Here is a 27,521-nt window from a genome sequence, read left to right as displayed (position 1 = left end):
AACTCCCATAATTCCCAGGCACTGGCCAATAGCCAGAGATTATGGGAATTGTAAACCAACATCTGCAGGATGCCAAAGTTGAGCAGCTCTATCTATATAGGTCAGTATTGCCTACCATTGTTCCTTCTAAGGCATGTGCATGTGCATACGCACACAAGTTTTTGGATGTCTTCTCAGTTGATTTAAATCCCGCTAAGGTTGAATCAGGAAAGCCCATTTCTGAATGCGACTGCACACACTGCCTTGTTACTGCCATCTAGAACAAAGCTCATTCCACACAGACATGAAAAGAATTAGAGGGAATTGCCTACATGAACTGGCAGCAGCTTTCCAGGATTTCAGACGGAAGATCTTTCCCCTGCCTTACCTGAATATGCTGGGGATTGAACCTGGAATCTTCTGTCTAGAAATGCATGTGTTTGACCACTGAGCTACCACCCTTCCTCAAGACTCATTGATATCACTGAGGGGCCTTTGGGAAACCCTCCTGCGGTGTGATATTTTACGTCCTTGGAATTCCAACCATTAAAGAACTGTCTTGGAACAAGGAGAAGCCAGTTTACTGCCTTCTTTTTTGGATCTGACTGCTTCACTGGGGCACTGAGGTGTTTGTTTTGTTATAATGGTGTAATACAACACATATATGTTGAAGTTAATACAAGCTGCTGTTTCTACAGTGTATTGACCTGTTGAACCAATCTTGTGATTTGTTCAGCGGGTTTCAGAGTGCTGTTTGTTCCATAAACCCTGTGAAGTCTTAGCAAAATTGGTTGGAGAAGGATGTGGTCAGTTAGTCTACAACTGAGGGTTAGAGGGGGTGGGGCGGCCTTGCCTAAGGCTACTTGCTGAGTTGATGACAGAGGTGAAATCTGAACCAAGGACTTCTTGTTCACAACTTATGTAGACTGCAATCCATTGGATTGCATTTACTTGGGAGTAACGTCTTGGATTCATACTGTTAGGCAAAACTGCCTAGGATCTCACTGTTGCAGGGGCAAACTACATGTGTGATGCTAAATGTGTCTGCATGTAGTGACAGGCCTAAGCTAAGTCTTCAGTAGCAGTTAAGCATGGCTGCAGTTTGGATGAAAAGCACACAGCATGGAGGTGGCGGGTATTTACCCGTGTTGTTTTCCTGTAGAAACTGGACCTCCAAATTGGCTAGCTAACTACTAGTACAGAATTAAAAGGCTAAATACATCCTACCATGCCACAGCCCCGATCTGAATCATGGCCCCTGTGTGGCTGCTGATTGTGAGTAAAATTAAACCTGTCACTACCTGCAAACACCTGTACCATCCTGTGGTTTGACGGTTGCAGGCAGGAATCTCGCTCAGCCCTATCTTGGAGAAGTCAGGGAGGGAACTTGGAACCTTCTGCTCTTCCCAGAGCGGCTTCATCCCCTGAGGGGAATATCTTGCAGTGCTCACACATCAAGTCTCCCATCCATATGCAACCAGGGCAGACCCTGCTTAGCTAAGGGGGCAAGTCATGCTTATTACCACAAGCCCAGCTCTCCTCCAATGTAATGCTGGTGGCAGGCGCTGTACACAGTTGAAATGAGATACGGACCCTGCTCTCAGGCTTGCAAAACAGACGATATACAAAAATGGAAAGGGAACGAAGGGGAGATCACTCTCGACGCTATCAGAACAAAGTGGTGACTTGTCAATATTTATATCCAGCATAAAAATGGATATCCCATTGGGACCAAGCTGATCTCCCCTTTCTGGCTGGTGCTCTTGCTTGTAGTCCTTGTCCTTCTGGCTTGTTCTTCCAACAGGTTTATGGACAAGGCTAAGAAGGCCTGAGGGAAGGAGGGAAGCACGCAAGCGCTGCCCCGTAAGAAACACGCGGCTTTTTCTTCCTCCTTCGAGCAAGTTCCAACAAGGAAAAAGCGGAAGCCCCATTGCATGCTGGGAAACAATCCGTCCGCGCCGATGCCGCAAAGGAAGCAGGGTATCGAAGGCCTCTTTTGCGGCGTTGCCGCCGAGCATGCCGGCCATTGTAGTCCTTTCCCGCCGGCTGCCGCAGAGCCTCTCGGGAGCCGTAATTACCCCCTCCCCTAGTGGAGGTTGCCGTTCCGCAGCGGCCACTGAGCGGGAAGGCGACGTCGACGTTGCGGCAGCTACCCCCGCCACAGCGTCCTCCTGGTACCTCACTTCCTCTTCCGGGCGCGCGACCGAGGAGGCGGCGGCGGCGGGTCAGTCGGTCGGTCTGTCAGAACCGGCCTCCCCCTCCTCCTCCTCTTTCTCCCTGGGTTGAAAAAAGGGGGGGATCAGAACGGGGTTTGCTTTCCCCCGCCGAGGAGGAGCCGGCGCCGCCTTCACCACAGCCGCGATGGAGCCGGAGTCTGTGATTGAGGACAAGACCATCGAGCTGATGGTGAGTCTGAGGGGCGAGGAGGAGAAGGCGGAGCCGCCGCCGCCGCGCCGAATCCGACGCCATTCTCCCCCCCCCCGCCCCGGGAAGGAGCGGCCGCGGGGGAGGGGAGGGGAGGCGGGCAACGGGAGACGCCACAACTCTGAAGCGACGACGGGGGTTCGGAGGAGGAGAGGAGAGGAAGGGGAGGCGCCGGCGCGGGGGGAGCTGGTCCTTGTAGGCCTCGCTCGGGCAGAGTTGCCTCCCCGTCGCTCTCCCCCCCCCCGCCCGTGAGGGAGGAGGGGGTGGGCCTTGCTTTTCCAGGTGCGCCGCCCTCCCCCCTTTCTCCCTCGATCATGGAAGGGATCAGCTCGGTTCCCTGCTTATTAAGGGGGCGTCGACGGCAACGGATTCCTCGTATTCTCTCTTCCCCTCTCGCCACCCGTTATATTGAGACGTGGACCGGGGTGGGGGGCGGCCTCTTCCCTGCCCGGTCGCTCTTCCGGCGCCCAGCCTGGCCGCATGCCAGGCAGCCAGGACAAAGGCACGCCGGGGGGCCATGCAGGTGCAGGCCCTCTGTATGTGTCCGTCCCCCCCTCCCCCATTACCGATTGAAGGTGACATTTGCCTGATTTTCTAAACTCGCTTTTGGGATGCTCTGAGCTTGCAGAGTTATTTTGTGATAAAGAGCTTAGTTTTCGCCCTGCCCTTCTTAAAAACCAAGGGGCCAGTTGGGAGGATTGTGTGGCTGAAATGAAAGTATTCTGTTACATTCTCTTTAGAACTGCAGGCTTTGATAGATCAATCAGGATGATTAAGAGACTGTAGGTTTAATAGTGGATTAAAATTCTCCCCCTTTCCCACTCACTATTTGGGTGGGCAACAAGATAGAGCCTCTGAGGCCTCTCAACTACCAAATGGCCTATTGGTTATGCAGGCTTGCACAGATGCACTAATACAAGATGATGTTGTCCTTCCAGTGGTGTAACTACTATTAGGCAAGGGGAGGTGGCTGCCTGGGGGCCCCCACGCCTCGAGGGGCCCCCCAGAGGCAAGTCACATGGCTATATATTGTGAAGTGTGTGTGTTATCAGCGAGGGGCCCATTTTAAAATTTTGTCTCTGGGCCCACTCCAGCCTTGTTACGCCTCTGTGTCCTTCCGTAGTTGCTTAAGATTTCATAATCAAAAGAATCACCTTCAAGAGAAGCTGGTCCCTTCCTTCAAAAGCATCTTTACTGCATATATTGTAATAAATAGAACATTTAAATGTAGTGATTGATCACATTGATGATTTGAACACTAAGATGCTAATGTTTACTTGATTTAAAAAGTATTTGGTATTGGCTAACAACCTTGGTTCTCTTTGGACTTGGTAATCTGATAGCCACTAGTCAGACCCTAAAGGTGTGGAAGGTAGCATGCTAGGATTTTTCTGTATCTAAAACTTAAAAAACAACAACACACGGAGACTGACAATCAGTCTTTGAGATCCAATCACTTATGTAGAATAGGGAACTGTTCTTAATGTGGCATTGTGGAGCTGTGATGTATCTTTGTATGTTGCATTGTGAAATATGCAGTGGTTTGAAATAAGATGGATTGGTTCATTTCATATATAACCTTCTAAATATGAACCTTTAGTATCATCTGTATGCCATTTAAACAATATTGAGTCACCCTATAAAAAACAAACACCAAAATGTTGATAAGCACATCAACATAATAGCAAAATAATACTACTACTTGCTTTTTGAAGACCATTTAGGAAGATCTTAGTCTTATACAAAACAATGAAATGTACCATTTTTAGCATAAAGCTTTCTTTGCTCATAGAGATCTTGGTGGTTGTTTGTTTTAAAACATGAATTATGAAAGCAGTCGCCTAGTGGTTCATTGTGGAAGATGTACACATGGGAGGAGCTTCTCATTTGTTGTGGTGGAGGAGGATGGCTCTCCATATATTCATTGGAACTCTCCATTGGGGACAACGCCTGACTCATTTTAGTTGCTCTCCTGAATTGTTATCATATATACAAATAGCATCTATTACGTGAAGAATTTGAACCATAAATATTCTTTGATTAGTTATACATAATTTTGTTTGTGTTACCAAGCTCATTTTCTGCTTTGCAAATTGCAGCATTAACTTAGAATATTAAGTCAACTTATCTTATTTTACATAAATGTGTGGTAATTAACTCAGTGCATACTTGGCATACTTTAATGAACTTTGAGTACATTACTGCTTAACTTTACATTGTTGGAAGATTGTGAGGTAGAGAAGATGGCCACAGGGCAGATTACAGCAGTGACATTGCTACAGCAAACCAGAAGGCCAAATAATAAAATGGGATCAACTGAAATCTTAAAAAAAAAAAATTAAGGGGGAGAAGCTATTTGGCCATGATCAGAAGACTGAGATGAATTGTATGCAATGTGTTATAAAATAAAACATTTTACTGAATGTTTGACTCTAAACACTTAGCTGAAAAATGGACAGCATTTGGAATTAATCCATCAAGCAAACTGCCAGTGTTAGGAAACATGTGAACTCTTGAAGAATTCATCTTGTAGCTCAACACTTACACTGTATTTTGTTAATGAGTATCAGAAATTCACCTCTATACAGTTATTTGATCGCCATGTGGGGTTTATTTTTGCATTATTCTATTTTCTTAATACCCATTGATTTAGTGATGTCATATTGCAGAATTCACACCAGTCACTGTTGTAGGATCCCAGAGCTGAGTATTAGAATGCAGCTGTGAATTTACAAGGTACCAGATTCAGTCTGGTATCTTCAATTAAAGGTCCTGGTCAGTGGTCCCTCTAATTTTTTCCATCTCTGTGCGGAATGAATTTTTTTCTGTGCGGCAGTATCAAGGCACTGTGTGCGCACATTCATTCAGAGTGGGGCTTTCCTGATTCAACCTGAGTGGGATCTAAAATTAACTGAGTGGACATCAGAAAACTTGTGAGTGTGTGCACGCCTTAGAGGGAACAGTGGTCCTGGTGGCAGGACTGGGAAAAACCTCTGCCTGAATATCTTGGAGAGCTACTGCTTAATTACCAGTGTGACTCTAATGCAGGCCTGCACAACTAAAATGCCCTAATGGGCTGGAACCATCCACAACTTGGCGTGCAGGGGCTGAGGTAAATTTTTAGCACATTACATTGAAATTAAAAATATTATTAGTTACTTGTGGATCTATTCCCCCTGTCAGTGGACCCACAGTTTCAGTCGAAGGATAGTGGCCAGAAAATAGGTCCTGTCCCTGTTCAATCAGTGGGGCCCCTGAAGTGCATGTCAGCCCCAAACAAATGCCAAGTCCTCTCCTCTCTCTAAACTGTCATTGCTTTCAGGCTGCAATCCTAGGCTTGCATACACAGGAGTAAGCCTCGCTGGGAACACCATGGAATATATTTATGAGAAAAGATGCATAGGATGGCGCTATAAGGCAGTTTCCAGCTCCTGTGTTGCTGCAGGATACCTGGGGGCCAGTAAAATAGTCCCTGGGGGCTGAATCCGGCCCCCAGGCCTTATGTTCTGCAGGCCTGCTCTAATGGCAGAGCCCAGAGGTGGGGGGTGACTTGAAACAAGGGAACTAGCTTCTCTCTCTTCCAGAAGGCTGTAGCAGGGTGTGTGAGGACTATGTCAGGAATTGGTGGGAGGGTTATTTTCCTTTCCAGCTGGCTGAAACTTAGGGTAGCTGGTTTTGTCCTGGCTTTTTCTCCCTTTGGGATCTGTGTGCACTAGCACAAAAATTCCGGAGGAGGAGGAGAAACATTTGTCATATAAGCTCTGGTTGTCCACCCTAGCCGTCTACTTTATGAATAGAGAGCACTTGGTTGTAGATAGTGAATTCGATTTCACAGCTGGGTTAATGGCTTTTTGCCAGACTCAAATGATTCCTTACTGACAATATGTCATCAAATGTTACGAGCATGGGGAAATCCAAGAAGCAAGTCATGGCAATGCTATGCAGTAGAAGGAAGTTCATAGTTGTCTTGCTCTGAATGGCCTAATAGTTTTTCCTGTGTGTTGCATATGAAAAAAGCATAGTGCTGTGAGGACTTGGAAAAGTGTTGTACAAATAAACCCTTACAAATAGCACTACAAATTCAAAATAAATGATTGAATTTCAGGTAGTATGGATATTCACTGCTAGGGATGTGCACGGAACCGGTGACTGCTGTTTTGAAGCGGGTGGGGGGGAGGGAGATAGCTTTAAGGACTGGGGAGGATGCCCCCTGGCACTGTGCTTTAAAAAGGCCCTGCGGAGAGGCAGCATACCAGGGTGTGTGGCAGACTGGAAGTTCCCGGTGCGTGCGACATGTGCATGTGCACTGGGTGCTTCCAGTACACCCTGCACTGGGGCAGCAAGGAGGTACACTGCCTCCCCGCAGGACTGTTTTAAAGCACAGTGCTGGCGAGGCAAATGCAGGTGTGTAAGAGCACCCTTCCTGGTCCTTAAAGCTATCCCCCCGCCCCAACCTTCAAGCCGCTGGACTTTCGAACCAGTTCGGAGGGCCATAAAAGGGTCTCCGAACTGGTGTGCACATCCCTATTCACTGCTGGTTGGTACCTCTTGCACTGATGCTCAAGTCATTTTAGGCCAAGTGGGTTGTTGTCTGTAGAAGAGCTACTCTTGTAATTTCTACTATTTTTCTTTGAGTGCGATTGTGGTCAGCATTTATTTCACTGTTTTGCATTAGATTTCTAGCTCAAAATAATGGAAATAAAATATTAACATTAATCGTTTTGCTGAAAAGCTGACTCTGAACTTCTCTCCAACTACAAAGTCAAAGTTTGCCTTTGTAATCGGAAATGTGACAATGTTTTTTCAGTTATTCATGAATTTATTGGTTAGCTGGAGTAGTTAACTGATAAATATGAAGAAAATTGTGGAAGAGATTGTTAGCATAAATATTGACAAACATTAAACACTGTACTCTACAATTTTGAGAATGCATGAGCAGATTAAAAAACAAAAACAGGTTAGACTTCACAGTACCCTGTAGAAATCTTTACTGTAGAATAAGCAGGTATGATAAATCAAGCAGACTACTTCAAGTGACACTCTAACATTGCTAATTTTAAGCATTGGTGCTAAAATTGCAACTAAATATAGATTGTTTCAATATGTTTGTATTTTAGAAGTTATTTTGCGTATGAAAAAAGGACAATGCATTCTGAACCCAAGAATCAAGCATGACAAGGTGATATAGCAAATATACAGTATAGTTTCTTACCATCTCTTTCTCTAAAGTTGAGAGCAAATGTTTCTTTTAAATCATGAGTTAAGGCTGTTGCTTAATTAAAAGAGCTGTAGTTGATTGATTATTGGCATATGAATAAATTTTATGCTTAATATTTATAAGAAAACTAACATTATTAGACATACATTTGAAAAAGCAAAGAAAGAGAAGTTCTCCTTAGATCAGGGCTGTGCAATAGGGATGTGTGGGGCGGTCTTGTGGTCCGGTCTGGGGGTTCAGGGTCAAACCGAACACGCACACCCCCGGTTCCATCGGACCGGGACCGGACTGCCGGGTCTTGTCCGGCCGTTCAGTGAATTAAAAAAATAAATAAATTAGATTTTAAGTACCTTTAGCCCCTTTGGGGGGCTTGCTGAAGCCATGGGGGGGGGGTCCACACAGGTTCCCTCTCCCCCCCACTGGCCTTCCTTATCGCCGCCGCGGCCGGGTAACTGAGCATTTTCGGCCCTTTCAGGCCTCCGTACGAGTGCGCGGCCACCACGCATGCGCCAATGCCCTCTGCGCGGCCTCGCAGCGGGCATTGGTACATGCGCGGCGGCCACCTAAATGGCGGCTGCGCGCTCGTACGGAGGCCTGAAAGGGCCAAAAATGCTCAGTTACCCAGCCGTGGTGCTGAAGAAGGCTGGCGGGGGGAGAGGGAACTCACTCGGACACCCCCTCCCCCTGTGGCTTCAGCAAGCCCCCCGAAGGGGCTAAAGGTACTTAAAATCTAATTTAATTTTTTTTTTAAAAAAATTGTGGACCGGAGGGTTCGATGGGGGGCCGGACCGAACTGGCCCGGTTCCATGCACACCCCTACTGCACAACCTTGGCTTTCTAGCATTTGGACTGCAACTCCCCAGCCACAGTGGCTAATAGTTAGGGATGATAGGAGTTTCAGCCCAACAGCAAATGGAGGGCCAAAGTTGTGCAGCTCTGCTTTAGAGGCTTTGAGTCTTGGAACACTAGACACTGTAAATTAAAAGAACACAGGGTTACAATTAGCTGTCATCCTTGATTGCCTGAGAATAGTGACAAGCTTTTTGTCAGGCTAAATGTAAAAGAAACCAGATAGTGTATTTAGACATGAAGGTTCCATTTGGTTTTTTAAAAAACAAAACAACAACAACAATAAAGAACAGAACTGCCCAGTGGGGTCATTGCAAACATTAATTTCTGTTTCCAACAGTGGCCAGCTATATGCATGCAACTGCCTCCATATCCCTAACAAAGAACACGATTCCCTTCATAGAGTATCCTGTTTTCTTCCAACTAACTGCAACCACCCTCCCCCAACAAATATTGTAAGGATTGCCTTTCTGTGGAACTGTTAATCAGACATATCCAGTCTTACTGCCTGGAGTGTCCTCAACTGGGTAATGAGGGGAGCTGTTGAGAGTGGAATGTGCCATTCTTTGGCTTCTTTAGTCCAGGCAACAGAGTTGTGTTCTTTGTGGAACCCTCCCATCAGGAAATTGTCCCAGAGGCCCCTGCAGTGGCAGATGTACCTCTGTGGCACTTCCCTACTTACTGATGGGAGGTGCACTGAAGGGATGAGAACATGTCTAGCTTGCTTGTCTTTTAGCCTCAGCAGAGAGATGCTTGTGTTCTGCTGCCACTCAGCACACCCGGAAATTGGAGTGTGTTCTTCCTCAGACACTGCCTGTGACTGGTACTAGTGGGGGGAGAGAGAGAGATGTATGTGCACATGCATACATCAAAATGTACAAAGTTGGCTAAGCAGTCAGGGTGTTTACATGGAAAGGTCTGGCCTAATTAATTTTGAATTAGGCTAATATTTTGAATGAGACAGGATTTTTTGATTGATAATGTAGCGGTGTGTGTGTGTGTGTGTGTATGTATGTATGTATGTATTTATGTATTATATTTGTGGAGCTAAATCTACAGATCCCCAAATAATCAGTTGACTTTTGACATTGTTGATCCACCAGTGGACCCAAATAAGTGATTGCTGTAGTTTTTTTTTTTTTTAATTTTTGCATTTATATCCCACTCTTCCTCCAAGGAGACCAGAGTGGTGTACTGCATACTTGAGTTTCTCCTCACAACAACCCAGTGAAGTTAGGCTGAGAGAGAAGTGACTGGCCCAGAGTCACCCAGCTAGTATCATGGCTGAATGGGGATTTGAACTTGGGTCTCCCCGGTCCTAGGACAGCACTCTAACCACTACACGCTGGCTCTGGCCATCTGCTTAATGAGTGGAGCCACAGTGATCAATTCACAAGCGCTTAGGGTGCTGAAGAGAGATTTGTATGTTGTATTTCATCTTGCATATATCTTCTTCAGAGGTTGATCTTAGCATGACAGCTTGTTTTCACGTGAAGATGGTCCTTATTAGATTGGGGTGATAACATGCGAGAAGGCAAAGGGAGTGGGGATGATAACCCAGGAGAACTAACTAAATAGGGCAGATGAATTTCTTGATATGTTAAGTAAAATGAAATTTATTTTATACAGTTCACAAAGGCTAATAAATGACCCCTTTAATACGCAGAACCAGGATGTTATGCCAAAAAGAGCACTGATGATGGCGTTTTACACAGCAACATTTGCTTTGCTCACATGTTTGTAAGTTGGTTTTAACATCCTGTTTTTGCACATTAAAGAAGTAATTTTCAGCTTTCGTGAAGCTTTTTCATTGCTGTTAAATCATTTTATACAGTTGGTAGTATTAATGTCTCATCTTTCCAAGTGATATTTTAATTATTTTTTCTACATTTAATTATTTTGTTCCAAATTATAAATTTCACTACAACAGTAACTATACTGGCTGACATCCAGAGTTACTCATAAGTTGTCCCACTGCAATTGTCAGTACAAGTTAGTAATGTCTAACTTGTCCCATTAATTTCAATAGGACTACTCATGAGTAACATTCTGGATGTTGGTTGCTGTAATCGGTGTGTCATTCAGCAAAGCATAGTATATTCTGTTTGTCACTCTTACATAATATGTTTGTCATGGTTTGTAAGCTTGCATGTTTTCTTTATTTCTCACTTTGCTCCTTTTTTTCCTTTTTTTGGGGGGGGGTGGTTGGGCCAGGCAGTAGTTTATGGTGCACAAAGACTCACTAAGTATAGTAGAAAAATTTACTGACAATGTTATAACATGCACTACTGTATGTATATTTAAAAAGCAAATAGACAACAGCCAATTCCCTGAATATAGTAGAATGTGTTTCCATTTAATCTTGGGGTTTGGAAACCACCAAGCATCCATTTTGTCAAGACTGAAGTTCAGTGGAATTCAGTGATGGTAATCCTATAGCTTTGTGTTATGTGTGTCTTTATGTTTTACAACCTTTGTTCATTGTCCAGAACATCTTGCTTATCTATATGAAATACAGTAGTGTAGTAGGAGGCCTTTGGAAGGATATGTAAACTTAATTTTTTGTAAGTTTTCTGAGTTCATTGCTTCTACTTACATTCATCAAATATGTCCTTTAACACTTTGGAGTTCTTGCACAGCAAAAGTAAAATAAGCAATATAAGAATCAGTGAAATGTCTTCACCACTATACCCGTCGTCTTTCTCCCGCTGTCTGACTACCTAAAGTCTGTGAGACAATAGTTTTGCTTTGTGTCATAAAAACTAGCCAAAGTCCAAATGGGGGTGAATTCCATGTCAAATATCATCAATATCATCGGTTTGTTGTTGTAAACCGCCCAGAGACATGAGTTTTGGGCGATATAGAAGTGTGATAAATAAAATAAATATTCTAAGCAATACTTGTTTCGGCATATTGTACATTAGGGAATGGCACTTGCCTAGTTAGCAACAATCAGAGGTAGCTGATAACTTGTTTGGTGGACTATTAACTTCCAATAGGTACAGAAATTTTCATTTTGCAGCCAGTCTGCCATTTTGTGGGTTTATGAAACTTATGAATAGGACTACCTTTTACAAAGTTGTACTGAAAAGCTGGCTGGCTACTGCATTCTGAATAAAATTCTTACTGATTGGTTCTAATGGTTAATCCCATGTGCCACGTTGCAGGTACAACAGTATCAAGGTAATTGTTGTTAATCATGATTTGTATATTTGAGAGAGAAGCCTAAATCTTCCTTTAGTTGCTTGCTTTATTTTATATAAACTAAGCTATTAGATCTCCCAATGCTGATTGGGAAGCAGAAGAGTACACTGGTGCTATTAATCAATCATGGGTTTGTCTTTCTTGGATGATATTCCTCATTTTTTAAACTTGTCTTCAGCCAAGATAGCTGTTGGTCCTAGCATGAAGTTCTAATTCAGGTTTTGTACTATGGATAAAACTTAACCATATTCATATTGATGATGATATGTGATATGGCAGCATGTTCCACGGTTCATTTTTGTGTAATGGTGGATGGAATAGTTGCACTGTATTTGAATCACACACACTATTGTATTCTACTTCTCAAAATATGAGAAGAGCCTTGCTGGGCCAAAAGTCAGTCTTGTCCAGCTTTATATATCCAGGTGCTTCCAGAAAGCCTGCAAGGGGAACATGAGGGCAGCAACTGTCTCCTATTTGTCTCCAGCCTTTGATATTCAGAGGTATACTGTGTCTGTACATAATGTTCATACTGATAGTGACTGGATGGATCTATTCTTCATACCTTGTCTAATCCTTCTTACAGTGCCATCTAAGCTAGTAACCATCACTGTATCTCGTGATAGTGAGCTCCAAAAATTAGTTGTGCATTGCATGAAGTACAGCCTGTCCTGAACCTATTGTCAATCAACTTTGAGTTGTTTGCAACTTCTCTAGTTAGCACATCACCCTTTTTCCGCAGTTGTCTGAGTTCATCCAATATTCTGGGTTGTATTCCAAATCATGCCTCAGGAGACAGGAAGTAGAATCCAAAACCTTTGCCCAATGTCCGGTAGTTAGGTAGGAGGCACCAGGAAAACCCCAGTTCCTTCCTTTCTCGCCTCAGGGTTGGATCGTTTTTTGAGAGAGCTCTGCTATCTAATCATTCAGGCTGGTTTGCTGCTTACCTTTTTCTCCCCCCCCCCCTCCCTTGTTCTACTTGGTGGGCAAAGCTGGTAGGGGAGTTTTTTTGCTGATTGGCTTTTCTTTATCTAAGCTAAATAGTTTTCTTCACAATCAATTAGTCCTTTTGGCTCAGCTTGTTTTTTCAGTTTGTTTTACTTTCGGTTTTACCCCTCCCCGCTCCTATGGGGCCTGCTTATACAGGGGACCTCTTGGGAGACTCCCTATCTGCCGAACTCCCCCCAGACATATGGCTCTCTGTTAGTGGATTGACCTTGGTGTGTCCTCCACTACGAAGGTCTCCACCAAGTTTGTGGTAGCCATAATAGACAAAGTGCAGGTGGAAACACTTTACTTCCTTCAGCATTGCATGATCTCTGAATCTGATCGGTGTCCATCTCCCAAACCTGCATTGATATGTATCACACACTACACTTTCTGAGCCCTACAGCTTCATGATCAACGACCAGAAAAGCCTCTCCAACCTCTTCTACTCCCCAACCTCTTCTACAGGTGGGAGCCATCTTCGACACCCAACTGGAAACCAGAACAAGATAGCATCATTAATCCTCTATCATCCAGAAACTCATCATTTTCCTCTGCTGACGAAGGGCGACATTTTCTGTACTGACGGGTCTCTCCTGCGATATGGTCAGGCCTACTCCTCTCATCGCTGGATGGGATAGTTATTACTACGGACACAAGTCTAGCCGGATGGGCAACACACTGTATCCATCAACCAGCCCAGGGAGTGGGGTCTCCCCACCAGGTTTCATGGAGGTCAATCCACTAACAGAGAGCCGTATGCCTGCCCCTCAGAGAATTCAGCCACCCTGTACTGCACCAAAATGTGCTTATCGCACAGACTATGTAGCAGCATAAACTCACAAGATGAATCAGAGAGGCACCAGGTCTTGCAGCAGGATGAGGGAATCCAATTCTACTATCCTCTTGGGCAGAATTCACCTAAAGCTTTGCTCGCAGCAGAATGCCCCAGTGGGGCGACCTACTGACTGTGGATTGACTAAATTCCCATTCCACAGTAGGCTTCCATTAGGCCACGACAAAGTCAGCCCTCCTAGTAGTGGACCTTTTTTTTTTTTTGCGTCAACAACCTACCACCACCAGAACCATTGTTTGTCACCAATTCCTCTCTCCAGTAGCGAACGCGACTGACCTGCTCACTGCCCACCTGGTTTCCTGGCCTACTGTAGGCCTTAATAGCAGAGTAATGCAAAGCTGATCTTGGGGGAAAAAGCAAACATAATCCTTATTGCTCCCTCTTAGCCAAGAGGACCGTGATTTGCGGATCCGGTTTTTCCTTCCCTCCAGGAAACTGTGGCCTCTACCTCTCTGCCCAGAACTACTCTCTCAGGGCCCGGTGCTCCATCCGCAACCGACCTGGCACCAACTGTATGCATGGAGGGTGAGTATGCCTTGATGAATCGGGCAGGATACACAAAGGAGGGTACAATCCACCATTTTGGCATCGAGAGGACCCTGCATGAACAGGCTCTATGAAGCCAGGTGGGACGCCTTTTTCCGAATGAAAACTCCCTTCCTCTATCTCCTCAAGGGTACCCAAGGCCCCATCATTCCCCCAAGGAGGCATAGGAATGGATCTGCGCCCCAACCTTTTCCGCAAATTAGTCTCCCATTGGCATCCGTCCTACAGTTGACAGTCTTAGTCCTCTCTCCCTTCACTCCTCCTAAAAGGGACAACCAATCAATCTCACTCCTCCGCCTGTTCATATACTTTCACCCTGGGAATTCTACAGGTCCTAAAGGCCCGCATGCGCTACCCCTCCGAACTCTCAGTAAGGCTCCCCTAGGGATTCGGTCATGCAAAGTACAGTTTCAGGTAGCCAGCTCCTTGGCATGCAGGTTTTCCAACCTGGGTGTCCTCTCAGCGTGCAAGGAACCTTGCTCCTTCATTGATGAGGCCGTCATTTTACAAATGGATCCCACCTTCGTTCCTAAGCGTAACTCCACACTCCACAGTTCGAAAGAGGTTGTTACACCATTGATTTACCTGGAGCTGAAGCATCTCAAAGGAAAATGATAGTGCACACACTGACTAGAGGTTCTTAGGGCACTTCGAGATTATCTGAATTGCTCAAACCCCAGCACAACTTTGTCTGTCTTCCCTCTAAAAAGTCCTTAGGACAAAATCTCCCTAGGTGACCCTGGTCTAAGGGATCAGAGCCACAGTCCACCTGGCATACCAAACACTCAACTTCCCAACTCCAGGGGCAAGCACGGCTCATTCAACCTGCAGGGCCAGTACTTCGGCGGCTCTTTCAGCCAATGCTCCCTCTATTTCATCATTAGACAGCCCTTGGGCATCTATCTCTCCATTAGTTTAAAAATAAATAAAAACAAAACAAACAAATAAATAAAAACAAGCAAGCAAGCAAACAAACAAAAAACTATAGGGTATCACCATTCCCTTCTGCTCAAGTGGCCATGGCCCACATGGTTCTACAGCAAGTAGTCTGATAGTCCGCTTTTCCCACCCTGTCTTTTTATACGGCTTGGGTATGTCCCAGAATATTGGATGAACTCAGACAACTGCGGAAAAAGAAACATTGGTCTTACCAGTGAAGGGTTCTTTTTCGCAGTTTCTGAGTTCATCCGCCCCGCCCGCGGACTTCACTGCCATAAGGATGGGGGTACTGTAGTGGGAGGCAGTTTGCCTACTGTTTACTGCTTCCTCTTCTCTTTGCTTGCAGCCTTCCTCATTCATGTGATTTCTCCTTTTAACCAGATCTGCTCGCTCTCTCTACTTAGCACTGTTGAAGTTTTCATTTTATAGCTCTACAAAGACCTGGCTCTACAGTCCGGAACTGGGGTTTTCCTGGCGCCTCCTACCTAACTACCGGACATTGGGCAAAGGTTTTGGATTCTACTTCCTGTCTCCTGAGGCATGATTTGGAATACAACCCAGAATATTGGATGAACTCAGACACTGTGAAAAAGAACCCTTCACAGGTAAGACCAATTTTTTTTTCCTCTTCACAATGGAGACAATACTGGTTTCACCAGTATCCTTCAGCAAGAGAGTTACACATTGTCATGTTGCAAACTATACATGCTGTACCGTTGTGTCACCACAGATGCTTGTGCTTGGCTGTGAATTTTTCTTGTACATGGCTGATGCAGGTTTTGCATTCCAGGTGTGTTCAAACTGCCAAGAATAATCTCTTTAATGTGTCTAGGATTGCAGGGAAGCATGTTTCAGTAAGATCAATGAGATTTGCTTCAAAATGTATTTGTTTAAGACTAGGATGTCACTGTATTGCAGTCTCTGACTTTTTAGTTTAATAGGGGCCTTCTTATTTTGATAGACATTTATCCTGAGAAACAGTATTAGGCTATTTTAAGAATATGTTAAACCTGTGCAACCACCTGAAATACTAATATTCTTTATGAGAATACAATAAGGTGTCGTGATAGAGAAGCCTCTACTATTAGCTGGATACTCAAGATTCTGAAGTAGAACAGAACCTGTGAAAATGTAGAAGCATCATGGGGGAGTGTCTTGAGATTTGGGAATGTGGGAAAGAGGATAAACAGAGGAGACAGCTTATGGCCAAGAGTTTCAATTAAGGAATTGTTTATTGATTTGATGTGATCAACTAAATAGACTTCTAATCTTGTACTGTTACCTTATCTTTGCCAAAGAGATTATATGCGTTAGAAAACCTAAGTAGATGAAAGTTAAGGTATTGGTTGTTTACTGGGTCATTTTAAGCACTTGATTTAGGTTGATGGGATCTAAACAAACAGTGTCTAAGCCAAGACAATGGTCTGGTAGTTATAGTAGATAGCTCAGTGAAAATGTCATTTGTAGGTGACCATGGGACCTTGAGGTGAAAAATTAAAGATGGTGCAAATTGACCAAAGTTCTGATTTTGTGGAGAAAGGTTGAGGCCGTAGTTCAGTAGTAGAGCATCTGCTTTGGATGCAGAAGATCCCAGATTCAGTCCCTGGCATCAGCAAGTAGGGCTGGGGAAGACTCTTGCCTGAAACGATGGACAGCCCCTATCAATCCAAGTAGGCAATACTGAGTTAGATGGACCAATGATCTGACTTTGTATAAGAGAGTTTCCTATGTTTGAAGACCAGTAATTCATGTATGTTTAACCCCGGCTTTGACTATGTTATCGGCCAAGAAGTTTGGAACAGAGAAAAATGTAGTGGCTGAAGTCCAGGCTGTCACATCAGCACAACAGCATTTTCTGTTACGCAAGGGGATGTGTGTGAGATTTTCAGCAACTCTCCTTTCCCTCTGCATTTCTCTGACGCCTTAAAATAGGTCCCTGAAGGTTGGAGGACCCTCAAGAGTATATTTTTGGGAGGCGCATTTGGTTGTAGAGGGAATGGGGGATTGCTGTGCCTCTTCTCCCTGCAATGGAAAATACTTTGCATTGATATAAGCTACTCTGGATGACCAGAGTTCACAGACAAGAAGGAATCAACTCATTAAAATATGAGTAATAATTAAGCTACATTAAACATGTTTGCTGAATCCCAAAGAGGCTACTTAGGTCTTTATTTTAAGTTTTAAAAAATATGAACAAGGATAAATGAGCACTATAAACACTGTGAATTATATAATAGTGATTCAGTTACCATATAAGTGCCTAAAATTATTTGAGTAGCCAGTTCACAGAAAAATCCAAGTCATTGTAAGCAAAGACAGCTTTCATGACTTAACTTGCCACAATAGCTTGCATTATCCTTTTGTCCCCCCTACCCCCTAAAATGAATGGTAACGATCATTGTGGCTTTAGTAATGGAATCAGTTATTGGACTATTGATGATTTTGCAGATAACTTGAATGGATAATTGTGGTTAAATTTCTGGGTCTGATTAGACATGTGGTTTTTAACACATTTGTTACACATATGTGTGAGAAATTAATGTGTCTGTGTATTCCTCTTGGCTGTTTTTATAAATGTATTGAAAGCTTTCGATGGCTGCAGACAATTTATTGATCTGCCTATCAAGGCTTTACTAATATTCTTTTGCCTAGATGTGTAAATTTTTCTGCAAATATTTAGAAAAGGAGACTCTGTTTACCCAAACTGAGAGGTATCAGTAAATTTGGCCACTTGCTGAGGAGCTGGACACAAAGATTTTGCTTTTTTAATATGGCCTAGTAATACCAGTTCTGTTATCTGTGGGTGTATATAATACCAACTAAAACACTGACTCATGGCTTCAGTAATTGCAACAGTAGTAGTAATTAAAAACTTTGATTCCATTACCCTTTTAAATATGAATATGACTAATATTTATATACCACTTTTCCACAAAAGTTCACAAAGCCGTTTACATAAATATAAATAAATGTGTGATAGTTTTACCCTTGGAATTGCCCAATGGGGAAAAGGCAATTCCATGTTAAGGATTATCAGGAAATCCAAAATTAAACAGCTAATAAATACTGTAATTCATTTTTATAAATATATGATGCATTTGTATAAATATATATGATATGATCACAAATGGATGTTATAGAACTGCAGAACAGGGCAACCAAAATGATCAAGGGGTTAGAGCATATTCCCTTGATATGCATATTGCATATTGGAAGGCAAAAAGATAGAGAACTGTAAAAGAATGCATGGTAAGGATAAAATGAGTTGATATTTTTCTTTCAGTGTTAGAGCTTCAGTGTTAGCAGTCAGGACAGGCAAAAGGAAGTTCTGCTGTGCAAAAAGCATAATGCATGGAATTCACTGCAGCAAGATGCAATGGTGGCCAGTAGCTTCAGTGACTTGAAAAGGGGCTTAGAGAAATATGGGGAAAAGTGCATCAAGGTTTATTAGTCATGAGTTCATTAGTGCAGGAGGGCAACAAGTGGGAACCCTCTTGCACCTGCCTGTGGATTTGCCTGCTTGTGAATTTCTCAGAAGCATCTGTCTGGTTACCTATAATCTAACATCCCTGCAGTTGGGTCCTGTGATACAGTGGTGGGGCTATTGCATTTATAGTTGTAAAAAATGGTGGCAACCAGTATAACTGGCCCCCACCCAACCCTAAGGGAACTTGCAAAGGCATTTACTTGAGAACCCTTATGAACGTTTATGTTTTGAATTAAATAGAAGTTGACATGAAATGTCTGTTAAATTTGGGTTTACATAAAAATGACATCAGGTACAGGTAAAGAAGGATAATTCCTGATCCTAGTTCTAGGGAGTATTTAGAATTACAGTTCAGTATGCACAGAGTGCAGTATGTGGCAGCTCTTTACTTACAATTTTTTTTAACCTTTCCTCTTTATTTTTTGAGCTGATGCAGCAAAATAAATAAGGTGTTCCCGTCAGTCTTTACTTCATGAAAGCTCTCCTTATACTATACCTGATAGGCAACAAAATAGGAACCTTCAGTGAACCTTATAACAGTTGTATCTAGAGAGAAACTCTCTTGGACAAAGTCTTTAAGGACTATCTAGTGACTCATATCAGTAATTAACATAACAGCCCTGCTAAATCAGGATCGAGGCCAGCATCCCATTTCACACAGTGGCCCACCAGATGCCTCTGGGAAGCCCACAGGCAAGAGCTGAGGGCATGCCCTCTCTCCTGCAACTGGTATTTAGAGGTGTCTTGCCTCTGAGGCTGGAGGTGGCCTATACCTCTTGAACTAGCAGCCATTGATAGATCCATCCTCATGAATTTATCTAAACCCTTCTTAAAGTCATCCAGGCTCTTGGCTCTCATCGCATCTTGTGGCAGAGAATTCCATAGGTTGATTATGCATTGTGTGAAAAAGTACTTTTGGCCCTAAATTTCTTGGAAATCAGTTTCATGGGATGACCACTGATTCTAGTGTTATGAGATAGGGAAATGTCATTTTCCCATGCTGGAGCTCATCATTATGGGTTAAGTACGGAGCATGCTTGGAAGACAGGACTGATGTCATTGTAGTTTTAACTTCCTGCCACTAGGAGGCACCTAGACCCAAGTTCCAGTCCTGTCTTTATTCAGAATACAGCATATGGAGAGAGCTCTTGCAAATTTAGGTCTTCAGGTCTTGTATTTTCTTTTCTTCTGCTCCTGTCTTCCCCACTGTTCCCCATAGATTGTGCCAGGGTGGGAAAGGGCCGACCTAGTTCCCTTTTTGTTTTGAAAAAAATACCTCAAATCTTTTTTCTTTTCCAATTTGACCAATTCGGATTAGCCTTTTGTTTTAGTCACTTACTTTCGGTTTCCCTTTCCTCTGCTTATGGAAAAAACAAGCTGAAGATCTTTTGGCGGGTTCCCTTTCTGAAGGTCTCCACGTGACTACAAAGACCATCCCCTGGCAGCCCTTTAGGGCAAAATCGCTATCCCTCGCTCTCCCCAGTCACCCTTCCCTCACAGAGCTGGCGGGGACACACGAAGTGGTTGCGAGTCAGCGAAAAGCCTCCCAAAAAATCCAGGCACCTTAAAGAGGATGCTCAGCCACCAAAAAAGAAAAGACTGCCTGCTTGCCTGTGCCTTAGCGAGCACCTTATCATTAAGGATTTATGTAGGTGCACCAAACCACACCTGAGAAGCAGCACAGCAGAAAGCGGCAAAAAGGGGGTGGACGGCTAGGGTCCTGCTGGCAATTCTCTGATGTCCAGTAAGATCACCTCTGGGATGATTGATGTCGAGGGGGAACTGGCTGGTCCACGGTGTCCCCCGCACCAAAATCCAGTGCTCATGAGAAGGATGGCTTGGCCAGACAAGCCAAATCAGTCTGCCGGTGACTAAAACCTAGCTTCACCTACGGAGGCTTTTCCAGGAACGCCACTGGATGCTCCACCAGCAGGCCCGAGTGGCAAACCATAGATCCCAGTAAGTAACCCCGTGAACCCTGTTCTAGGGCCACCTGATGTAGCTGATTGGCTAAAACTACTTATGGGGGAGGGTGGCTCAGCCTTGCACAGTGCCTTAAACTTGCCACCTGCAATGCCACCTCAAGATCCTGGGGCACCCACTGTACCCATGAGACCCAGACTACCCAGAAAATGATTGTCATCTTCCTCTCCTGACTCTAGTCCATGGAGGGAAGCTATTCCATCATCTGAGTGCTTTTTCCTGCAACAAAAATTGGGGGCCAAACGTAAATGGAAAACACATCATTATTACTCTTCTGATTTCCCCTCCCCTCCTAAACATCCCCTCCCTCTTCCATCCAATCGTTGTGACCCCTCCCCCCCGCACCACCTCCCCCTCTACCCCAACCTAGCCTACTTATAGTGCCTCTCTCCAACCAGCCATGCCTAGAGACCAGGTGGGTGCCTATCGAGCCAACATCCAAATCCGAGTCTAACCCTGATTCACACCCCCCCCCATCCAGATGGGTCTGATAAGGAAGAAGGGGAACTATTGGGGGAAGAGTTAGCTCAGCCATCTACAATATCTGCTCGCCTTTTTTCGTTGTCTGATTTCGATATCCTATTAGCAAATGCTAAGAGCCATCAATGATGTGGCCCTGGCAGAATCAATTTGAGTGGCTACCAGTCTGGATCAAAATGTATTCCCTGCTGCTGACTCCCCATCTCCCATGGTCCCCTTCCCCAGCAGCTTTCGTAAGGTCATGCTTGCAGAATGGCAGCAACCAGCCTTCTCTAGGCCAGTAGGCAGCTATCCCAGAAAACACTGTTTCCTGCCCCAGGATGTGACTTCCTTCCTGGCAGTACCCCACATTGACACCCTGGTCGCCCAGATGATGTTTAGGGTGATTCTATCTACTGAAGGGCATGATCAATTAAGATCTCTTGAGGGCAGGAAGTGTGATTCCTACCTTAAGAAGGTGCACGAAGCATCAGCAACAGTCATCAAAGCCGCCACTACCAACTCTAGCTTTGCCCGAGCTTCAAGGAACTCATAGCCCTGGTCCCTCCTGAAAATATGCTAAATAAATAAAATGTCAAGCTTTGCCAAGGCATTAATAAGCTAGCCAAGGCAGTGGCCCTAACAGTGGACTCCAGCCTTCATTGCCTACAGCAGGCCTCCAGGTCCATGGCAGCCGAGGTGGCTGTGCACAGATCTCTCTGGCTAAGATCGTGTCAAGTAGACCCCAAGTCCAAGATAGCGCTCACACCATCTACCGGATCAGACCTCTTTGGTACAGCACTGGACCCCATTTATGTAGAGATCAAGGACAAAAAGAAAGCCATGTCTTTGAGCAGGGACTCACGCAGACCATTTCACAACGCTACACAGACTTCGATGTCCCCTTCCTTTTGCCCCTTCAGGCAGTACCAAGGCTCCTTCCCCTCGCAAGGGAGGGATGACTTCAATGGAGGCAGTGCTTCAGAGGCAAAGGCAGGTCTCAAGGCTTCCGAGGACCTTCATCTAACTTCCAACACAGCAGAAACCAATGATGCTGGTCAGGTCAGGGACATACTACACCTTTTCTCCCCCACCTGGAAGTCTACCACCCAAGACCAATGGATGATAGAAGCAATCTCCCTCAGGCCATAGACCTCATGACCACCCCACCGGACTCCTTCATGGGCACTCCACCATCCACAATAGCATCCAAACATCAACTGATGAACGAGGCCATACATCATCTTCTTCAGATTCAGGCAATTGAGCAGGTATTTTCCACAGAAGAATGTTCTGGCCTCTACTCACTGTTATTTCTGGTCCTGAAAAAAGATGGATCCTGGAGGTCGGTCCTGGACCTAAAACGCCTGAACAAGTTTGTCATGAGGAAAAAATTCAGGATGGTATCTCTCCACTCCATCAAGGAGGCCATTTGACCAAATGACTTCCTGACATCAGTGGATCTATCTGAAGCATATCTGCATGTGCCCATTTGTCCCTTATACAAGAGGTACCTACACTTTGTCTACAATGGGCAACATTTTCAATAAAGGGCCCTCCCTTTTGGCCTGTCATCAGCACCCAGGGTATTCACAAAAATCATGGTCACACTGATTGCATGCCTATGCCTTCAGGAGGTGCATATTTACCCGTAACTTGCCATTCTCCTCATCTGGCCTCCTTCTCTCCGACAAGCCAAGAGAGCAGTTCACCACTCACTTCAGTACTTCAGAAAGTGAACAAAGAAAAAAAGCCACATGATACCTGTCCAAATGCTTCAACACAGCCCAGGACTTGGTCTTGCTACCCGAGGAATGGAGGAACAAACTTGTGTCTCTTCTTTAACCACTCCTGTGATCCTAGACTACAGACCTCATGCTCCTCTCAAAAGTGTTGGGATACATGGTAGCGTGCATGCAATGGTCCAGGTGGCACTCCCACTGTCTACAGTGGCTCCTCTTGCCACATCAAGATGACGTCATGGCTGATATGCGCAAACAGGTCACTCTTCCCAAGAAGGTACACAGGTCCTTTGAATGGTGGATGTCTCTGGCTATGAGCAGCGGCCTACCACTACCACTAACAATTCTACAACAGATCTCAGTGACCATGGATGCCAGTTTGAAGGGATGAGGTGCTCACTGCCTAAGCATTCTAGCCCAGAGCTCATAGTCACAGGTAGACACAAACAGGAACATTAACTACTTGGAACTCAAAGCAGCAAGACTTCCCCTGTTAGAATTCCAATATCTTTTTCAGGGATGGCATATTCTCATCTGAACAGACAACAGCATGAAGGTTTACATCAGCTGCCAGGGGGACACAAGATCGTGAGCACTGATGGAGGAAACAGACTGCTTTTTTCAGTGGATGGAACTTCAGTTGCTGTACATCACATCGGAACACCTAAGTGGGACAGAGAACGATTAAGCCGACTGGCTCAATCGAAGGACTGTGGACCTGGCAGAATGGTCCCTCCACTTTGATCACAGCACACCTGGGCAAGCCTCTAGTGGATCTCTTCACTTCTCCTTTGAATCACCAGCTCCCGCGCTTCTTCTCAAGATGCCACTCTCCAGCGGCAGAAGCCCTTGACAGCAATTGGCCCAAAGGTCTCTTTTTTGCCTTTCCACCGATGGCCATCACCAACAAGGGAATAAGAAATCTGATCCGAGAGTGGGCCCACCTGATCCTCGTGGCCCCTCACTGGCCCAGGAGGCCATGGTTTTCTGACCTAGTCAACCTGTCCACATGGCCCCTGTGTCATCTCCCAGTACACAGGGACCTTCTATCCCAGGGGCCCATTCTACACCTGGAGGCGGGATGGCTCCAACTATGCGCCTGGACATTGAGCGCAACAGACTAGCAGCCAAGGGGTATTCAGCCCTGGTTGAAGATACCATCCTAGCCTCCCACTGTCCGTCCACCCAGCGGATCTACCAGGCTACATGGGTGGCATTCTCCAGATGGGCCCGCAGGAAACATTTAAATCCACTCACTGTGAGGGTTCCTGATGTCCTAGACTTCCTTCAGGCAGGCATAGGTCTTCACGTTAGGCCCAGTACCCTTAGATGCCAGGCTTCAGTGCAGGCCTCTGGCCTTGACTTAGCAGAACCTGGCCTATCTTCTCTTCACTCTTATATCTCTCACTTCCTAAAAGTAGCCCTTAACCTTGCGCCTCCCCCTATCCAGCGTTTTCCATCCTGGAATCTGAATAACATCCTGAATGCACTGACCCACCCCCACTTCAAGCCTCTGTCAGACATCAGTCTCAAACTTCTCTCTTACAAGGTCCTGTTCTTGGTGACTGTAGGGTCTCAGAGTTGGGGGCTCTGTTGGCCCACAAGGAATTGTGCCTGTTCTAGCCAGAGGCCGTGGTGTTGAAAATGGATCCCACATTCATCCCCAAGGTCAATTTGACTTTGCACCGCTCCCAGGACATTGTCCTTCCCTCCTCCTGTCCAGTGCCTGTCCACAGCAAAGAGAGGACTTGGCATAAACTGGATGTATGCAGGGCTCTGCTCACCTATCTCCGCCACATAGTGGAATTTCGCAAGCCTGAGTCCCTTTTCGTCTCTTTCCATCCTTCCTCTCTTGGCCAAAAAGTATCTAAAGCTACGTTGGTTCGTTGGCCCAGGGAGTGCTTCAGCATTACATACAAGACCCTTAATCTCCTGGTACCAGGGGGAATCATGGCTCACTCCATGCGCAGCGCTGCTATGTCAGCGGCTTTCTTGGCCCAGGTGCCGTTATCTGACATTTGTAAAGCTGCTACCTGGTCCTCTATCACTCCCTTCATTTGACACTATAAGATTCCTTGCCCCCATGCACTGCAGGCAGCTTTTGGATGCTGCATGCTTCAACAGGTCATATAGGTACATCTCTCTCCCACGTTTAGGCTGCTTGGTCATGTCCCGTAATGATGAGCTCCAGCACAGGGGGAAAAGGAACACTGGTCTTACCTGTGAAGGGTTCTTTTCCCCTGTGTCTGGAGCTCATCATGCCCACCCGTATGTATGTGGACATTACCTTCTCTTACAGCCATTGAATAGTACTATGGGTAACCACTTTTGGGTAGAGTCAGCGCCATGGGGTTATTAGTGGACAGTTTTCCCCTGCTTTTGGTCCTTCTTCCCTACATATGGTACTTCTATCTCACTAACTTCTCTGCCCTTATTTCTCTCAAGTTGTGTATACTTGTTTTTCCTCAGAAGTTTAGGGAGCTCTCTCCTGTATTTACTACTGCCGCTCCTCGCTATACTCCTGGATCTGGGGTCTAGGTGCCTCCTGGCGGCAGGAAGTTAGAACTACATTGACATCAGTCCTGTCTTCCAAGCATGCTCCGTACTTAGCCCATAATGATGAGCTCCAGGCACAGGGAAAAAGAACCCTTTACAGGTAAGACCAATGTTCCTGTCAACTTTATCCACTCCATGAATGATTTTATATACCGCTGTCCTGTCTTCCCTCAGTTGTCTTTTTTTCCTAAAAAAGCTTCTTCTTCTTTTTTTTTTTAAGCCCCAGATGCTGTAGCCTTCCCTCGTAAGGAAGGTGGCTTAGGCTCCTGATCATCTTGGTGGTGTGTGTTTTCACTGAGATCAAAGAATTATAAATTTGTACTGGTAGTAAGAAAAAACAGAGATCAGAACATTTGTCAAGAGGTGGGTAGCAGGCATATCTCGTTGCATCAAGTTAAGTCAGGATATAATTATCCACCTTAGTCAAAACGAAATTAGCTTGTTTCAGCTGGGATCACAGTAGACTGTGTCCTCCATCTCTTAGACTTCTGGCAAAGCTAAGATGCCATTGGTGCTTTGGCTTAGAAATGTTTGCTTTGGGTTTCTTCTGTACTTAGGTTTTTCAGAAAGATGATAATAGTGCTATCACTTCTTTGATGGCATAGTCTGACTTTACTGGACAACAACAGCACATCAGGATGCTGATACCGGATGTTGTGCTTAGAGAGAAGGGCTAAATTGTGTGTATAGGCTGTGATCTGGAACTGAGCAACTAATTCTGTTCTCCCGAGGGGACTTGGGCTTGTATTTTTTTCAATAACAGGACACCCCACCCCGCTGGCATTCTAAATGGCAAACTTTTTTTGAAACTGAGGAGGGTTCTAAAAGCAGTTTCTTATGGCATGCTTGTCTGTTGTTCAAAGAGGGAAAGTCAAAAATCCCTATGGGCACTCTCAAATCTGGTACACCAGAAGTAGGTCTTTTAATATTGACCACAGTGTTCAGGTTTGGTACAATAGTTTATCAATTGGTACTTTACATTTGAAGAAGATACACGCATTGTTTCAGTGTTGTAGAAAACATAGATAATGCCTAATCTTGGCCTGAGCTGATGTTTGATATGTCATGGCTGGCTATCTGTCTTTAAACACGTGTATAGGGAATAATCAAGAATGTTTGCTCTGTATTGGTTAACTCCGATATGGAAAAGTGCAATTTCTTGTCTTTAATTTAGTTTCTTGTCTTAGATCCACCAATCCGGTGACCCATCTGATTTAATGGCTACTGGTCTGGAACCCTGCTAGCTGTACAGGTTTCCTTGTTTTTCTAACAGCATTAGGAGTGCATATTGGGATTTCGTTCAAGAAAGAAGTAGATACACCAAGCTGAAGATGATTGGCTGCTCTCTTTTGACAGACAAGTGTGAAAAGGAAACCCCATTCGAATCCCCATTCATTCTGGATTGGTGGATCTGAAGCACAGAAACAGAGTTTCAGGTAAGAAATTCCCTGTACTAAGTAGTGTTACTAATGCGTAATTTGGTTAACCAAAACCTTTTGCTGCATAAACATTTCCAAAACATGAAAGGTTAAAAGATGAGAGAGGTCATGGAAAGGACTAATAATTTACTTCACTATAACCCTTTCTTCATGGATAGGATTTCTAAATTTTCTGCCCTGACATCTATTGTGGGGTGAGCAAAACAGCTTTGAATGTATGCTTCTCCTTTTACATGGAGAAAGGAAAGTAACCAAGAGTCCAGTTAGGCTTTGTAGTGTGGATTAGGCTTTACCAACTCTGATTTTTTTTTTATAGTAACAAGCAAGGGTGTTCTACTGTACATAACTTCTACTTTGTTCAACCCATGCTAAAATCATGCAGCACTTATTTCTGAGTTTTACAAAACGTACAGAATTAAAGCAGCTCTTATACAGGGTGGACCCTTTTTAGCTAAGGGGACAAGTCATGCCTGCTACCACAAGACCAGCTCTCCTCCACTGCAACTATCTTTGCAGTGCATAAGGAAAGCAAAGGGAATAGCTTGTTTTTGTGGAGCACGATAAAGCCATTTGCAGCTGCTCTGTGAAATACATGAAAAAATGCAAAAAGAGCTTATAGAAGCCGTTTCAAAAACAAAGTTCTGGGATTTGACTCTAGCACCTGTCATTTTAAAACCAGAGAACACCAGCCCCCTTTTCATTTGGAGCTTGGTTGGTATTAAGGTTGGAGTCCTTCCTAGATATATAAAATATACTAACAAGAGGAAGAGTTTCCTGCTTATCCTGGAAAGTCTGTTTTCTAGAGTTTACTTCCATTCCAAGCATGGTTCTCGGAACTAAATGCTTGCTGCAA

At 44.7% G+C, this 27,521-nt stretch overlaps 1 protein-coding gene across 6 annotated transcripts in view; it reads left to right on the top strand.

Annotated features, from left to right (window-relative positions):
• The first annotated feature begins 2,182 nt into the window (after positions 1-2,182).
• Positions 2,183-27,521, top strand: part of FBXW11 (F-box and WD repeat domain containing 11) — a 138,742-nt gene continuing 113,403 nt past the window's right edge. For 2 of the 6 annotated variants that reach the window (XM_053284887.1, XM_053284883.1), the window contains exons 1-2: positions 2,184-2,385; positions 26,586-26,665. Coding sequence is in view for 3 of the 6 variants with exons in the window: in XM_053284885.1 (XP_053140860.1) it covers positions 7,535-7,582 (48 nt within the window). In the remaining 3 variants the exon portion in view is untranslated. Of the gene's footprint in view, positions 2,386-7,520; positions 7,583-26,502; positions 26,666-27,521 lie in introns of all 6 variants that reach the window. The other 4 variants (XM_053284886.1, XM_053284882.1, XM_053284884.1 and 1 more) reach the window with 3 other exon arrangements.

This window comes from Hemicordylus capensis, chromosome 1, assembly GCF_027244095.1.
Source record: "Hemicordylus capensis ecotype Gifberg chromosome 1, rHemCap1.1.pri, whole genome shotgun sequence".
NCBI lineage: Eukaryota > Metazoa > Chordata > Lepidosauria > Squamata > Cordylidae > Hemicordylus > Hemicordylus capensis.
Note: the sequence above shows the minus strand (reverse complement) of the source record. Positions and strands in the feature narration are given on the sequence as shown.